Raw genomic sequence first — 18,105 nt, forward strand, 5'->3', positions numbered from 1 at the left:
ATTTTATACCAACCAAATTAATATTGTCTAGCACCATCAATGCCCTGTCCATTTCGATAGAAAGTACTATTAGAACTGTTACTGACATCAGTATGGTCATAATCATTATCATGACTTTATTTTTTGGTTTTAACCTTTTGGTTGTTATACAAGTGCTGATACGGTAATGAATCAAACGAATATTGACCTAAAATTGAAGATTTGTGCGACTGAATTTTTCTAGTTTTTAATTCTTTACTGATTTAGTTCTAAGTATAGTATCTAAAACAATATATTACAAATGTTTAAATATCAACAAATATGTTCATGAACCATATCTATACGCATTTAATTATTTATCATGTGGTCTCTCCGTATTTTCTTTTCAAAAAAAATTATGGAAAAAATATAATGTTGAGCAAGAAAACACACACTTGAAAATTATATTCATAGGAATATAATTAAAGCACGATCAATATGAAAATATACTAATATTTGAAATTTCAAGAAATCCTTTAAGGAATACACCAATGCCGTTATTATTGTATAACAAATATGCAACAACTTGTATGGAAGATGATGCCTATAAGTACCTTACAATTTTCTACATCTTCATTAACTAAAGCAAAGAAGAAAACTCTGAGGTAACATTAGTTACCTCATTCCACAATGATGCCTATAAAGAGCAAAGGTCGCCAAAAGATTCAAATAGCAAGAATGGAGAAAGCAAACAACTTATTGGTTACCTTCTCTGAACGTAGTTGTCGCTTGTTTACAAATGCAAATGAGCTTAGCATCTTGTGAGGGGTTGAAATTGCTATCATTGTGTTCTTTCCAGGTAAAAAGGTATATTCTCCTTTGGCCATCCATATGTAGAGATGATTGCTAATAGCTTTTTTACAAAAAAATAAATAAATAAATAAATAAAATAAAAAACAATCATGCTGGGATATTGACATTTCATTCGTTGAGCAATGTTAGATGTTTGTAATTTCATGGTCCATTAAACTGTTATCACCTCACATACAAATTTGCCTAATCAATTAAAAAACAACCAAATTACCAAATAAATTCATTACTAGAAAAAAACCCTTTAGTGACACACAGGTCATACAAAGCGTATCACTAAAGGGTATATATGACACGCAAAAGCGTTTCACTAATGGTATATATAACACACAAAAGTTTGTAAAGGAAGCATGTCATAAAATGAAGATGCATGCATTTATGTGTTAATTTTTTATGACGCGACTTTATGATAAGCGTTTACAACATACCTCTACTGCACTTATTTATGACTTTCATGTGTCATAATTTTAGGTGTGTAATAAAAATATTATTTCATAGAATTACTGATTTTCCTTGAACCATTCTAATTATTAACCAAAACAATATAGCAAAACAAATTCATTTCAAAATAAAATACATATATACCCGAAATAATCCATATCATAATCATAAGTCAAATATACTAACAAATATTACAAAATACTGTATTTCTAGAGACACATTTAATCCCTAAACAGATGACCCACTAAAAATAAAATATTTCATAGATAACCCTCAAGTTTTACCCATTAATGCAAGCAGCCAGTATATTAACTTCGAAAAATATAAGTATGACTATTTATTCAACTTTATTCTCTTCCAACAGCCAAGAATTCATCCGCAAGCAGAGGTGTGTCCTGAAGATAACACTGCCTTTCAAAATGTGCTGAACGCGTTTCTAACGAAGTCGCCCATGGAGAGGAGCAAGTGTATATTGAATCAGGATAGCTACATTAAAGAAAGGATCAGCAAGGTTAAGTAGAAGATCAAGAAGCAGATTGTGGCGAACCGCAATATGGCAATGGCCAACATGATGTCAGAATGCTTGAGTGGTAAAGTCTCAGTCGTTGACTTGTACTCAACAGATTTGAATAATCTTGTGTCTTTGGCTGCTCATAAGCTCTCAGAAATTGAGGACAGGATTAAGGTTCTCAAAAGTGATGTCCCTGAAGCAATGAACGTCGAGTAATGATGTGGAGCATGGTTTGATCTTGTTCCAGGAGCGAATACATAACTGGAAGTTCCCAAGCTGTTCAACTTGTTTATTTTATTTATTACATAGACCTGTTTTGGTCCATTATTATTTTTTTTTTATTCACACGCAAATGGACAAAAAGTGCAATCCCTATAATAAAGATCAGAATATTTACTCACAGATGTATCTGCAGCAAGTTGATTATCTTCACACGCACTTATAGATGTTGGCAGCGGAGGATTAACACTTGTCTGATGATTATAAACATCAGAATTGGATTCACAAGGATTGGAAGAGGATTCCATATTAACCTTGATCTTGTGTATGACAATAAACACACGCACACAAACAAACAGAATGCAAAGAAACAGAATGGATATTATGAAATATGTTGGTGCCGGAATAGTTGCCGGCAAATGTCTATATATACACGAAGAGGTGTCGGTTGGTATGGTGGTTATTCTTTGGCGGGAATAACCGCCGTTTGAAACGGTATTCATCAACCGTCGTACCCCTTCTCTTATTCGATACATATATATACACATCATATAAGTTTAATTATCCTAAGTACATAATAAACATACATAACTAAGTTTATAATCTAATACACTCCCCTAAACTTGATTATGTTTCAGAGGATGCATAAGAACACTTCTGTTAGCTTCATCCACAGCCTTCACCGCTTGCTTGAAATCAAACCGACGCCTTTTCTGCAGCTTCTTCATCCCGTGCCAATCATTTTCCTGCGAATAATGCATGATGATCAAAGTAACACCGACTTCCACTAACACTTTCATCACTTTTCATTGTTTCCTTTTCCATAACTTTTTTGTGTCACTATAATCATAGCCCATGTCTTTGGCTACCACTGCCCATAGATTGTTGGAAGTGACATTCTTGTGCCCACCTTCTCGTTTCACAACCACATATAATTCAAGCAGATCTATCTTCCTTTTATCAGCCGAATACGGTGGAGTTGGTCTTGTAGAGATTCCCAGTTTAATCTTTATGAACCATTCTAGCTGTTGATACATCTTTCTGGATACGGCTCGTTTGGTTCGACATCGTTATGAGATGAAGACCGAAACTCGATATCCTCCATCGAGTTTCGGATCGATCATGTCCCTATTTGCTGTATGGTCAGCCTGTTGCAACATGCCTCACGAAGAACCTCAAGGGACGAAGAACATGCATGCATGGAGACTTGACTAAGATCCCACGAAGAACTAGAATTGCCTAACATATTGAACGAAGAACTACATCTGGCGATGAACCCACTGGCGAAGAACTCTTTCACGAAGAACCTTTACTTCTTCGTGGATCTGGGTTTTCGTGGGCTTTGGATCAGGCCCAGTAGGTTCTTCGGTGGCTAAGGATAAGGTTTGCTATAAAAAGGCTTGCAGCCAAACAGATTAGAGAGAGAGAACACAGCACACAACAGGGAGATACCATAGAGTCAACAGAACATCAGAGAGTTTATAGTTTTCTTATTGTAATATCATTCTTGTAACTGTTACTCTGATGAATCAATACAAGTGAGCTTTATATCGTTGAATCTTTATTGTATTCTATCTCTCGCTCGGTTTGTGTCATAACAGGGATTCCGCACATGTTTCGGCATCCGAAACAAAATCTCTTCGTAGTCCGATGATCCGTATCGGGACCTACAAGTGATATCAGAGCGTAAGGCTCGATTTCTTGTTGAGAACCGAGTTTCCGTTGATGTTTTTCGAGTGGTTTTTGAGGGTGTTTTGTATAAATCTTCAAGACCCAGTTCTGTGTTTCATGAAAATTCTGTTTTAAAACTCGAAAATCGGTGTTGTTTTATTTAAAACTTGTTAAAATCATTGGAGATTATCAAAGATACAAGTTGTCTTGAGTTCCAACGTCAAAAATTCTAGTTCGACAAAGTTTTCCGGTAAGTTGTTTGGCCTGAAATTGTCACCGAAGATATTCTGAGTTTTTGTGTTGAATTATTGAAGATCAGTTTATTTAATATTTTATCATTTGTTTGAAAAACTGGTTTCTAAAATGATCGTCTTTCAAAAGTATGGGTGTTTGAAAAAGTTGTCTTACCAACTCTCTGTTTGTCAGGATAAGATTTTGAAAATTTCTAACATAAAGTCAACGAAAAACATCAGTCTTTCGTTGCTTTGATCTTAGACGAAAAACCAAGGTGAAAAACCCCCAGTTCTTCGTTTGTTTTGTCCCCTACGAAAAAACCCATTAGGTGAAGAACCAAATTTTGTCCTATTAGATTCTTCATGGCTCTTTTGTCTTATTCAATTCTTCATTTACTTCTAAATCCTACGAAGAACCGTGGGTCAACGTAGAATAGTTTTTGAGTCAAATATAAACAAAGTCCTTTGTCCTTTTGTGGTCATTTATTAAATCCATACCAAATTTTGTCCTATTAGGTTCTTCATGGCTCTTTTGTCTTATTCAATTCTTCATTTACTTCTAAATCCTACGAAGAACCGTGGGTCAACGTAGAATAGTTTTTGAGTCAAATATAAACAAAGTCCTTTGTCCTTTTGTGGTCATTTATTAAATCCATTTTTCTCAAATACTTTGAGTTCTTCGTAGTCTGGTCTTTCTTGGAATAGTTTTTCGTGGATTCACAGTTTCAATTTTCAAGGAAGTCAGGCCCAACAATCTCTAATTTTTCGTGGGCTGCTGAAAAGGAATTGAACTTGATTGTTGGACATAAATTCTTAGGCTGATGTTTTGTGGATTTCATGTTGTGGGCCTCACCTATTTTTCATAAGAATTGGGCTTGGACTAAAAATAATTCTTCGTGAGTTATTAAAAGTGTCAATCTTTCGTGGTCTTGCATTTTTCGTGGAATCCTATTTTTCACAGAAGGTTAAAAGGTTGGTTTGTAAGTTGGTTATTTACAATCAATCATGAGTACACACCTTTGGGGTCAAGCATTTTAGAATCTCAATCATCACATGATCCTTCTCATCAAAGTAAACCGAATATGGCAACAGATATGTATGGTTGGAAACCTGATCCTAATGCGGATATGTATACGAGCAAAGGTTTAGTGCCTTCATGGGCTCAGTCTCCCACACCCCCATCCTCATCAACTCCATCCCTAAAGAGTTTAATTGCAAAAATTTCTTATAAGCAATAGGGTTCAGTACCATCTTCAAAAATCAAACTTTCGGATAAATCTATCTGACAGTTTAGTTGGAGAACAGTGGTCAAACAAGAACGGCGTTTTATGCCAAAATTGTCAAGGATGTCAGCAATGATGAGTCCTTGGGAAATTATGACAATTCTGAACATGGCGGTAGCTCAGTTGAAGATACTACAAGTTCAGTTGAAGATGGTACAGGCTCAAGTTCAAGCGAGGATGGATCAGAATATGAATCATCAAGGGAGGTTGTTGATTTTGAGGCAAATGAGTCAATATCTGAGAGTGAATCCAGTCAGGTATGTGTCGATGAACCAAGTTCTGATAGGTGTGATAGTTGTGTTGAGTTAAATGCTAAATTGTCTGATTTTCAAAGCAAATTGTCGGATATGCAAACCAAATATGACGATTTGCAAAGCAAGTACGACGTGACATTTATCCACCATCAAAGTTTGATCGTGGATCTTTCAAAGTGCACAGAGGCCAACATCTTCCATAAAAATCATGAAAAGGAGTTTAAAAAGGTAATTGACACATTAAAAGAAGATAATTCCGAGCTGAAGAAAATGGATTCAAGAAAACAAGCTACAATAAATAATTACGTCAATAGACTCGAGGAAACACAAAAAGAATTGGCGTGTGTTAAGTGTGAAAGTGAGGCGATCCAGCTTAAGTTAGATAGTTATTCAAACTCGAGGTATGTGCTGGATCACATCATTGATATACAAAAAGAGAAAGAAGTTGTCACGTGCATTGGATATAAGAAGTGCCCTCCACCTGTTAGACACAATTATACCGCAATGCCTGATAAGGAGGATAAGCCTCACTTTGAGCCATCAGTTCCATTAGATGTTGAGGAATTCGCAGCTGGACTTGGTTACAAAAAGAAAGTATCATAAGATTCAGATGTGTCAGCAAATATGAAAGTATCAACTGCTAAACAAAATCAGGATCCTCCAGTCACTGTTGAGGATGCTGATTCTTCAGATTATGAATCCGATGATACTGACTCAGCACAGTCTGATGCGGTAATCAAAGAAGAGGACATACCTTTTGAGAATCATATTCTATGTGAACCTCCCGCAAAACCTGCTAAGACTGTTCTGGTTGAGTCCATGTCTGCTCAAGAGCCTGAGAGTTGTGAAAGCGTGAATTTGCTTTACACGTTGATTGGATCTGATAAAATATATTCAGACAAGGATTTCCCAATCAAGAATGTCAATAGAACCTTGATTGATAAAGTTTTCGAAGATTCTACTAGTAAGTTTTTGGGAAAGTCGAGCCCAGGAGTTGTAGTAACTCAGTATGCTCCTATCCCAAAATCCGAAGTTAGAAAGAAATATGGGAATCAAAAATTGCAATCTCAAAAAAATCAACGAAAGCAAAGTCACGCTCACCAAGGAAAGGGAAAAGGCAATCAAAGCCAAAACAAGAAAAAGTGTCAAAAGATAAAGTTCGTGAAGTCTCAGGGGACTGATTAAATTGAATCTTTTAAAAACAAATCAACCACAGATTTTGTTATGCAAAAGAAAATTTTGAAAAGAAACAGTCAAAACAACTATACACAACACACAAACTGTTGTGATGTAGGACCAAGTACCTCAAGATCACGAAGTTCATCATCAAGTTGTTACAGTTATGATACTCCGAGGTTTGTTGAGCGGAGATCATGTTTTGAATGCGGTGAGTATGGGCACATTGTCAGAAATTGTCCATATCTCATGAAAGGAAAGGCAAAAGTTGATGCCCCCCGTGGTAACAGTTACCATAGGAGATCTGTTTCACCAAAACAGGACCCTCGTCTTGTTAAACAACGAGAAAAGAAACAGAAAAAGGAACTTGAAAAGGCTTTGAAACCAGAGGTTATCCAAACACAGTTTATTAAATTAGAAGTTAAAAATGAAAAACAGAAACCTATTTGGAAACCAAAACCGGTAACTATTTCAGGGGGAGCTCCATCAATTCCGAATCGTCGGGAAATGGATATCACAATTCTCGATGATGACGGATGACCCAAGTCTGTGAAGGCTTGGGTCCCCCTCTCCAACTAATCTCTGAGTGAGTGTGCAGGATGTTCCGGGAGGAACTATTGATAGTCTTAGGATTGTTGATAGTGGAGCGTCCATGCACAAGATCGGCGACATAAGGCTCCGAGACATATTGTTAAATCAAGGAGAAGTTGCTGCCTTTGATGGAGAGAAAAAGAAAAGAAAACAAAAATGTCTGGTGATTGAATGATAATGAAAGAATTTGAAAAACTTCGACAAAATGAAAAATGTGCCAAAGTTTGATTGTTGAAGGCTTACATTGGGTCAAGAGGATAGATTCAAATGAAGTATACACGCCTGCCGCATGTTTGAGATCTTTTAAAGATTCAAGGGTTGTACTTTTCACTAGAAGGTTCAGCTTTATTAGATGAACGTGCATTGTGCATTTCTTCACGGTGTGATTGAAGAATATGTGTTTGTTGATCAAACCAACCAGGTGTGCGGATACCTTGGCATGGATTGAACAACCGCACACTACTTCTAAAGGAGAAAGATGAAGACCTTTGCTGGTGCAAAAGCATGTGGATGACATCATGTATGGACCGACCAATGATGATGTGTACAAGTTTTCCCACATGCTCCCTTGCCACTTACCAGCTGGACCCGGAGGTTTATCATCTTGTTGTTGTGAAGAGTTTTTTGAGTTAATTGAGGCAGCTGCAAAATCGACTTTGAAATCCATACCGGGTGGATATCCAATTTGGGGGGCAATCAGATTCCTGCCAATGCCCGAAACAGTTTTGAATCACTAACAAAGGGGGTTTGGATAGATCAGATAGAGTGTCATAAATTTAGGGTGGCGCAACAATATCGATTTTAATTATGAGATTTATTTTAATATTTAATTACAAGAATGGGTCAAAATATTTTAGATGACTTGTAGATTGAGGCAAGTCATGCAATTTTGTAAACTTCAATATTACGTCCTTCGTGATAATTGAAACACTTTTCAATGCTCAACACAATCAATTTAAATACCCTACTTTAAACTATGTTGATCGTTTATGGTGAAATTGATTTTAATAAACGTTTATAATTTATGGATTTTAAAATAAACTATTTAAGTTTAAAACCAAACTTGTTATCTTTTAATAAAATGCGTCTTACTTAATATACCTTTTTCGAGTTAATATAAAAACTCCTTTGTAACTATCTCGGCGTTTTTTTAATGGTTGTGAAAAATATTTATTTTGTGGTCTAATTATTTCTAAACAATATAGCAACCACACATATAAATAATAAATAATAAACGGAGCATCTAGATATTTGCTCGGTTTCGTTTCAGCCATTGAACGAAAACCGAATGGGTCTAAAGAGACTCAAAACAACTCTTATCTTGTAGCTCCCAGTTAGTCCAAGATCTACATCTTTTCCTCCGTCGCTCCATGTTCGGTCTTCAATATTCGTCTTTGTTGGTTTTTACAGATTTAACAATAAACACTTTACATAAAAAATATCTATTACATCGGGGTTCCCAATAACCCCTAAAAATACATGAATTGGTTAACTACAACCAAAGAATTTAATAAAATAACACAGAGGGCCTAGTGCTCTATTTACACATATACAACCACATAAACAAAAAATGCTCAATCTCTGTGAAACAAAAGTTTTGATAAATAAAACATATATCAAAGTAAACACTTGATATTTAAATGAATGCAAAATCGGCTATAATACCACTGTTGGGAATCAACTATGTACAATGTTACCATAAATAAAATCTTATCTTATTAATCAATTAATACCACATATTAATTAGTAGCAGAAGCGTGTGCATATTTTTAAGCCGACGTGAGTAATCTAATTGCAATTTTTAAAAACTATTAGATAAACCATAGGCTGTTAGTGAAAAGATATCATTTGACCAAAAATCTTAGCTTCACACGATGGAATGGTGAACCGTCACGCTAGTTGACACACGTTCACGAAACACTGGATCCTGAATCAACTCTTGGACACGAATCTCGAAAAAACCCTAAACCCAAACACGAGTCCTGAGAACACCTTCTCGATTAAAGGTCAAACTTGGTAAAAAGAGGGTCAAGCGGATGAAACCGGTCAAGCATGATTTGTTTGGGCAGCTTGCCCTACTCCACAGCTTGATCAGTGAGACGGTGAGCTAGAAGAATAACTTGCTGGATCGTGGTGAGATTAGCTGAAGTCACAAGACTTTGAATTTCGGGGACCAGACCCTTGATATACAGCTCGATTCTTCGATAAGCAAGCTGAGACAAGTTGGGACAAAGAGCAGCATAGTCGTTGGATCGCTTGGTGTACGTCTCGATTTCCGATCCAACCATTTTCAGCTCGTAGTACTCGGTCTCGAGCTTGTGGATGTCATCCCTGTGACAGTATTCTTCTTTGATCAACTTTTTGAAGTCGTCCTAAGGAGTAGTATTGGTAGTTACCAATCCAAGCATCTGAACCTGTGCTTTCCATCAAGAAAGCGCGCTCCCTTCCAAGGTTCCAGTAGCAAACTTTACCCAGTTAGCAGTAGGACATTCGCACACAGCGAACACAGATTCGACCTTCTCGATCCAGTGTAGAAAGCCTATGGCTCCTTCAGTGCCATTGAAAGGGAGAGGTTTACAATCCATGAAAGTTTTGAAAGTGTAAACACATGGCTAAGGATGTGAAGGTTGTCCTCTAGGATGGGCTTCGAAGGCTGCAGCCACGGTGTTGATCAGGTTCGTTAGCTGATCCTGAGTCATGTTAATGTTGCCTCTTCCGCGTCCGCTTATAGTCTTTATATCAAGAAAACACAATATGAGAATGACACCGTAGTATCGTTAAGAATAAGTAGGAAGATTTTTTACTATTGCACACACGTTCAGACGCATATATATATATATATATATATATATATATATATATATATATATATATATATATATATATATATATATATATATATATATATATATATATATATAACTAAGCACACTAGTACATATAGCATCACATATGCACCCAATTAAGTAAGAAGTAAACACATGCACGAGCCATGAAGTCTAGGTTGTGGAGCCTTGCACTTGGAGTGTAGTGTCGTTGCGAGTTGCTTGATGCAAAATGGGTTATAGTCTGGTTTTTCTCAAAAAGGCTTCTTCTTTTTAAAAGCGAGTTCAGTATAACCAATGACTCTGATACCAATCTGTCACACCCTCAATTTCCACAGGCGGAGTACTACCGCGAGGTGTGTGACTTACCAGGATCCAGCCACCAATCATACTGAACAATCAAGTAATAAATCAATTTTATTTGAAATACGATTAGTGACTAATAAAGTCCATATCCAATGTCTTAAGTTTAAAACAACTTTAAAGTTAATAGCGGAAGCATAAGTCAACAGTTCAGTTAAAAATTCAAAGTTTTAAAATTATTGAGAAACCAACACGGGTTAATGCGACCACTACATTTCCCAAGCTGCAAGTTCCTTCATTCACTGTGTACCTACAAAGCATGCAGTAGGGTGTCAACATAAAGTTGGCGAGTTCACAAGTTGTCCAATTTTAGTTTCAAAATCTTATGTTCGTTAAATAACTCATTTATACCATGCCATGGGGAGCTACCCCATGATACAAGCTACTAAACTCCATGATATACCGAAACTATCACACTTGTGTTCTTGGTGCCCCGTTTGTCAATGTCTATCATTATTGACGGTTGCCGAGGACTATTAGTTCACGCCCGTCCACTCAAGGCACGGTGTGAGGTTAGTGAGATCTAAATAGAGTTATTTAACTAATATCTCGTTCACCAGGCCAAACGACTAATTGGTATTGTAAGGTACGGAATTCGTTATAGAGTTCCGTTTAGTAGGCTAGTTCATGAAATATAAATAGTATTTAGCTGTGCATCCCACACAAGGGGAGAAGGTTACCCATATCCCACGCAAGGAGATAATGTAGCCTGTATCCTGCACAAGGAGATAACGTTCATTTCGTTCCCAACCATGGGGAATACATGCTTTAGTAAAGTGTGTGAACTCACCTCGGTTTGCTCGGCAGGTTATTTACTTGTCAAAACACTTTGGTCAATCACGTCCTATTATGGTTGCCAAATTATAATTAGGTTTGTGTGCAAGTAATACCTCATACTTATACACGTATCAAGTAACACATAGACTTTGTGTATCATACAAGAAACATACAGTCAGACGTTCACATAGTATCATTTTACATATACAGTTCTCATACCGTCCCATAAAACCAGCCCAACAGTTCAACAACAATTCGGCAGCCCAATCATAACTTACAGTGTGCGGCCCAAACAATGTATAGTCCATTTCAGGACTGTGTGGTTCGTCTTTGAGTTTGCGGTATGTTTAAGTTATCAGCCCAATGTAAGACTGGTGTTCAAGTGTGCGGCCCAATAATATATTGGACCCAGTTACAAATGTGCGGCCCCCTGCCTAGTTTGCGGCGTCTAGGCAGTGTGCGGTCATGCTGATATCAGTTGTACGACATGTTTTTTGGGTTGCACCTTCTGAGGATGTGCGACACACCTGGCACACACGAGTGTGCGGTGTGCTGTGTAGGTTTGTGCGACACGATCCTCGAGTTGTGCCCCCTATTTCATGAGTGTGTAGTATTTATTTCAAGCAGTACTTTGTCACAAATTTTCCATCAAATGAAATATAATCAGTAGGCATCTAAGTTAGATTATAGCACATGTTTTCAGCATCACTCCTTTCAATCAATTTGTGCACAGGCCTATTATTACTAAATCAAACATCAAGTATGAAATGAAATCAAATCTATCAATCATTTTGATATCACTGAACAATCTAATATGTGAGCCCTTAGTTGCATAATACTCACTTTTATCATATCAGTGAACAATTCCTATGAACAGAACTTTATTCTATTACATCAACACACTCTTGAACCCTTACTAATCTCAACACATTTATCCTTTATTTCTATCCAATATCATGAACATGTTTCACGAGGATCATCATCGATTATTTATAAAGATTCATACTTTGGTTTGCCCAACAAATTCCTAATCTTTATTACAGTTCTTCTACTCTAATATGAGCTCATTCTTGTCCAAGTGTAGCATCACATTATCACACAGAAGCATCAACATACAGACATCAATCTAACTCAAACTCATCATTCATCATTCACGATTTATACAACCAAGTATTTGATTTAACCGACCCATGTATGTACAACGATAATCACACTAACCTAGGATTTGTGTTGTGAGAGGGTGTAATAAAAGAAATGGAGGATGATGTTCCACTGGAGAGGAAAGGTGTTGTTGATCCTCCAAATATTATTGCTGCCGCCGTCACTTCCCAAAAGGGAAAGAAAGGATTTAGGGTTTTTAGAGAGAGAAAGGTTAGAGAGAGTGTGGGAGAATGTTTAGGATTGCTGTCGTCAAAAGTTTTGGGAAAAGCATTCCCTGAATATGGCAGGGAGTGTATTTATAATGGAGCAAAGATGCCGCACACTTTCAGGTGTGTGGTCCTGACGAATGTGCGGCCCTTTCTAGGGTTTCATCATGGGCTTACCACAAAGCTGGGCCCAATCTCAGCAGGAGTGTACGCATCACAAGGGAGTAGTGGTGCACAAATCCGGTTTTTTTTTAAAACCGGTTCCGGGTATGGAACCGGGTTCGGGTAGGATCGGGTTTTACAAAATCGAGTTTTTTTTAAAAACCGGGTCGGGTCCGAGTTTTCTACCAAAAATGTATACCCTACGTACCCGGGTTCGGGTAGGGTTCGGGTCGGGTTTTATAAAACCCAGGTATTATAATACCCTATTTCTGGGTTCGGGTCCGGTTCGGGTATTCATCGGGTAGGGTTCGGGTATGCATCGGGTTGGGAAAAAACCCGCACCGGGTATTAAAAAAACCCGACCGGAACTATGCTGATAAAATGTATCAAACATGACTCTCACACATAGACATCAAATCTATTGATAAACAGAGGCACAATTTATAAACAGAGGCACAATTTATAGTTCTTCTTGTGGTTATTTATTTCTGTCATCTAGACGTCGATTTTCGGTTTCAAGATTGTTACATTTTTAAGTCATTGCTACTAAAATCTTGACAAAGTTGTTGAGATTTTAAATGTCCAATTTATTATACCGAAAAGATAATAAAAATTGAACACACACACTTTACTATATGTATTATATACCCCTTGAACTTTATAAACAGAGGCACAAAGTGCATACTTGTAATGAAATATACTAAATAATTAAGTAGCGTTGGCAAATATTATTAGAAACCTAATAATTAAACAAGATTACATCAAAGTGCATACTTTTTCGTCGTCTTCGTTTTTTGATCGTCTTCGTTTAGTCTTCTTCTAGTGGGCTTGACATTCCCATTTCGACCTCTTCCTCGTGTATATCCGTTTCAACACCATTTTCATCTTCAAGTGACTCCACATGTTGAATCCGCTCCGCCGCATCCAAATAGTCCTTCAAGCAAATACACATTTCAACCGACTCGGGACTAAGCTTCTTCCTCCTTAATGAAATGACTCGGCCACTAAAAGAAAAGGCGGACTCCGAAGCTACCGTGGAAGCTTGGACACTTAGTAGATCACGGGCCATTGCGGCTAGAACCGGAAATTGGGGTTCCTTTTCTTTCCACCAAGGCAAAATGTCGAAATTATCAAATTCTTATTCGGAAGTGACGAATGCTAAAAAATCCGATGCAATATATCTCCCGAACTCGCTACTTGGGGTGTTACCACGAGCTCGTTTAGCATTGTCACTTCGCAAAGTATTAAACAAACAAATTTTTAAATTTCTATTACGGCTTGTTGAACTACCATTAGAAGAAGCCGCATTTTCATAAGCTTGATGAACTTGTGAACTTAATTGACCATATTTTGCATAATAAACATCAAAAAACTTTTCAATAATATGCTTACCACGATGCTTGCGTTGGTAGCCGTAGAACCTACGCCAACGGAAGACGTAGCACTTTGCGATGCCATTTTTGAGTTGTGTTTTCTGATTGTTTTGTTTGTTGGTTCGTTCAAGTTCTTGCTAAATAGAAACAATAATATAACCAATTCTTTTTAGTTGTTGTGTATATTAGTAGTGCATTAAAATTTTGCAGTAAATATTCAACCACAACATTAAATGTCTTCAAAACTTGGTGAAACAACTCTGCTGTAGATGATAGGTGTGTGTATTAAAATTCTTTTTAGTTGTTGTGTATATTAGTTGTGCATTAAATTCGGTTGACTGAAGCCAGTAATCAAATTAATAAAATTGTGTTATGCATTTTGCATGTCAGCTATATATTCGGGTATAAAAACCGGGTTTCGGGTATTATAAAAACCGGGTTTCGGGTATTATAAAAACCGAGTTTCGGGTATAAACCGGGTATAAAAAAACCCGGTTCCGGGTTCGGGTTTTAGATCAAATATGCATACCCGGTCCCTACCCTATGGGTAGGGTCGAGTTCGGGTTCGGGTATAGAAAACCCGGTTTTTATAATACCCGGTTCCGGGTTTTTTTTCCGGATCCAAGTCCGGGTTCAGGTTTTTTGTGCACCACTACAAGGGAGTGTGCGGTCAAGTCTTATACATAATTAATATTTCTTGTTCATTTCAATCCTAACCAAAAATATAATAATGGTAACAATGATAATAATTTACACGTTAACCACATAGCTGTCAGTCAGATTTCATTTACTAAATTCACAAAATCATAATCATAATGTACAATAAAATTGTGTGGGAGAACCCAAAGTGTCATATTATCCCCAAGTTTCAAGGAACTTCGTCCCAAAATTTACACACAGCCACTGACAAGCTAGTATGTTTAAACATTTTCACGGGGTGTCACACAAATACCACCTCGGATATTGTATATGTATTATTTATCTATTAAACAAATTTTTTCATCTACCCTTTTTATTTATCTCATAAATAAAATATAGAGTAAAGTCTTTTTAAGTCCATGTGGTTTGACTATTTTAACTTCTTGAGTACAAAATGAAAGGAAAATGATTAAATAAATTTACCAGTCAGTTATCGAAGAGTTTCCGATCTTATTTTATTTAATATATTTAGTTTTTTTAAAGGTGTGAATTATTCATGAATATCGAAAGGTCTAGCATACGTTGTCTTTACCTGGTTCGTGCTAGAGAGCCCACTCGCACAATAGATTCCAATTTAAACTCACTCAATGAGAAACCCCTATCACCAGACTCGAACTTAAGACCTGGATAGAAAAACTCATACAGGCCCACCATAGGTGAAACTTAAATACCCGTGGCCACCACTAGAGCACTAGTGATGGTTTATTTAATATGTTTATTGGAACAATTCGATATAAAAATGTATAAAGAAAGTCAAATGAACGATTATCAAGTTTTGTAAAATTCTCCAATCAAGATCGAGTTGATAAGTAAATATCACGAACGATTATCAAGTTTTGTAAAATTCTCCAATCAAGATCGAGTTGATAAGTAAATATCACAATTTTTTTTATAATTAACTAGTGCATTCAAGAAATATAAAGATAGGTGATGTATGGCAAATCGAAGTCCTAATTTTAAAGCAAACACTCATAAAACATCAACATTCATTTGTTAAATAACGTCCCAATGTGTCTAATCATTGTGTATTCAAATAAAAGCAACCATTTCATGCATGATGTTGATTCAATAATAAACAAACGTAAGACCACCACATATGAAATTCAAAACTCAAAAGACACAAATCAACTGGCAAAAAAGAAGCAGAAAAAAAAAAAAAAAAAAACCAAAGACAGTAATCAAAGAATAAAACCAAGGCCATGAATTAAAAGGAAGACGCATATGAAGACTGACCTGAAGAACCCTAAACCTCCTACCTCCGTAAATCGCTACAACTTTAAAGCCCTCTATACGATTTGAAAAAAACCCATTTGTGGAAGTCGTTCTAGGCTTTGCGAAACTGGATGATTTCTTGACTTCTTGATTTCTTATGCAGTTTTATTTTGTGATTCTTGTGTTGTAATTGAGAAAAAGAACATGGAGTATACACTTGTTAGCTGAGAGGAGAAAAGGAAGGACTAAAATAGTAAGTATACAAAGGAGTGAAAGAAGGAGAAACTCACCTCAAGCCTGGACTACGAAGAATTGTTTACCACAGATCCAGAAGAAGAAGCGTAAAAGAAGCAGGGTTGAAGAGAATTGAAGAGAGAAGGCTAATTTGAAGAGAAACCAGAAAATGTACCTGCCCTTCTAGAACTCACCAGTGACCAGCAACAGGGAGAGGATTGTAATTTGCAAGGAGGGCATTTGTGTAAATAAGTTGGTGCACTGATGCACCGACCTTTGTCTTTAAGAGATATATATAATTGGTTAGAATTATTTTCATGAATTTAGTCTACTGAGTTAGTTAGAATAGGTACATATACATATGTTTGTTTACTTTGTATAAGCCTTAATTGAAACAAATGATAATCTTCATATAATAAATAAAAAATATTTGAATTAAAAGGATGCTGTTAAAAAAAAACTATAAAAATACGGGATTCCACCTACTTTTAGACTGTCATGATACCTTTACGAGATGATTAATATTAGGGGTGTGCATGGGTCAGTTTGGGTCGGTTTTGATTAAAAACCATAACCATAATCGTGATGTCGGTTATTGGATAACCATAACCATAACCGATCGGTTATGGTGGTTATGGTTATTCGATTTTGATGGTTATAGCGGGTCTGTTTATGAATGGTTAACTGTGTATTTAGCTTAGCTAAAAATAGCTTTATTTTTTTTTTTAACATGGAATAAATTGTTATTGCATATTTGTATATATTAGTATATTATATAGTATTAAAAAATACATATAATCTATAATATTAATACCATTCAAATAAAGTGATATGATACATTCCATAAATTCAAATAAACACTCAACCAAAACCACAAAATGATATGAAAAATTTATAAGTACTAAAAATCTTCTGGCAAAAACATCAAATACTAAAAATATGGTGAAAAGTACTAAATCCTATAAAGATTTATTATATGTCGGTTCGGTTCGGTTATGGTGGGTATGGAAAAAATGATAACCATAACCGACCCGCTACCTTCGGTTTTCAAAAAAAACCATTAACCGACCCACCTGTTTTTTATTTGGTTCGGTTTTTTCGGTTCAGTTTTATCGGTTAATTTGGTTTTGGTTTGGTTATTTCAGTTTTTTGCACACCTCTACTTAATATGTTGCTTCATGTATAGAAAGTTGGATTGTTTGTTTTAAAAACAGAGAGATAAGTGTGTGAGTGGAGTATGTGTGAGTATGAGTAGATGATTCTGTAGGTTTGTCAACATTTAATTTTAAAGGGTGTTTTGGTAATATTATAAAATTTAACTAGAAAATTTAACAAACTTTGTCTATAATACTCAAAAAGTTACAGATTAGAAATCATGAGGACTCAAATTAAGACAAATTTGAATTTTGAAGTAAAGTAGTTAAAATAGAGGATCTAAAAAATATAATATTATTTTTCTAATAAATGACTTTACTCTAAAATATATAATATTATTTTTCTATTAAATAATATTACACGTCCACTTATATTTAATTATTAGTATTACTAGGTTAGTAACTCGTGTATTACATGTGTTGAATAAATGTAATTTTACTTATTAAAGAATAAAAAGTTATATCTTTATGAGCCGGTATATTGTACGGGTTAAATAAATGTAATTTTATATATCAAATAATAAAAAATAGTTATATCTTTAAAAACCATGTGTTTTACACAGATAAAATAAATGTAATTTTGTATATTGGATACTAAAAATGTCGTATCTTTAAAAAACTCGTGTATAATCGGGTTGAATAAATCTACCAAATAATAAAAATATTACATCCTTAAAAACCCTGTATGTTACACGTGTTGAATAGATCTAAAAAAGAGTTATATTTTTTAAA

The 18,105-nt window shown here is 35.8% G+C and overlaps 1 protein-coding gene across 7 annotated transcripts; it reads right to left on the reverse strand.

Moving 5' to 3' along the window:
- Positions 1–13,328: 13,328 nt before the first annotated feature.
- LOC110865655 lies at positions 13,329–16,477 on the reverse strand. Of its 7 annotated transcripts, none has more exons than XM_035974667.1 (4): positions 16,276–16,475; positions 15,306–16,163; positions 14,094–14,211; positions 13,329–13,797 (listed from the first exon to the last, which is right to left on the reverse strand). In XM_035974667.1, exons 2-4 carry the CDS (start codon positions 15,425–15,427, stop codon positions 13,510–13,512), a joined length of 528 nt encoding a protein of 175 aa, XP_035830560.1. In that variant the 5' UTR covers positions 15,428–16,163; positions 16,276–16,475; the 3' UTR covers positions 13,329–13,509. The 7 variants fall into 7 exon arrangements, 4 of the variants coding, with proteins under 4 accessions (XP_035830560.1, XP_035830561.1, XP_035830562.1 ...); XM_035974668.1 differs by having other exon boundaries at positions 15,306–16,209; XR_004861067.1 differs by having other exon boundaries at positions 13,329–13,933; positions 16,007–16,477.
- Between the last annotated feature and the right edge of the window lie 1,628 nt (positions 16,478–18,105).

Source organism: Helianthus annuus, chromosome 6 (genome assembly GCF_002127325.2).
Source record: "Helianthus annuus cultivar XRQ/B chromosome 6, HanXRQr2.0-SUNRISE, whole genome shotgun sequence".
Lineage (NCBI taxonomy): Eukaryota > Viridiplantae > Streptophyta > Magnoliopsida > Asterales > Asteraceae > Helianthus > Helianthus annuus.

Coding starts and splice junctions, on each gene's coding strand:
- LOC110865655 (XM_035974667.1), bottom strand. CDS start 15,427: ATGGTGGGCCTGTATGAGTTTTTCTATCCAGGTCTTAAGTTCGAGTCT. Junction 14,212..15,305: donor GGCTCTCTAGCACGAACCAG/GTAAAGACAACG, acceptor GTTTCTATTTAG/CAAGAACTTGAACGAACCAA. Junction 13,798..14,093: donor CTACCAACGCAAGCATCGTG/GTAAGCATATTA, acceptor TGGAAAGAAAAG/GAACCCCAATTTCCGGTTCT.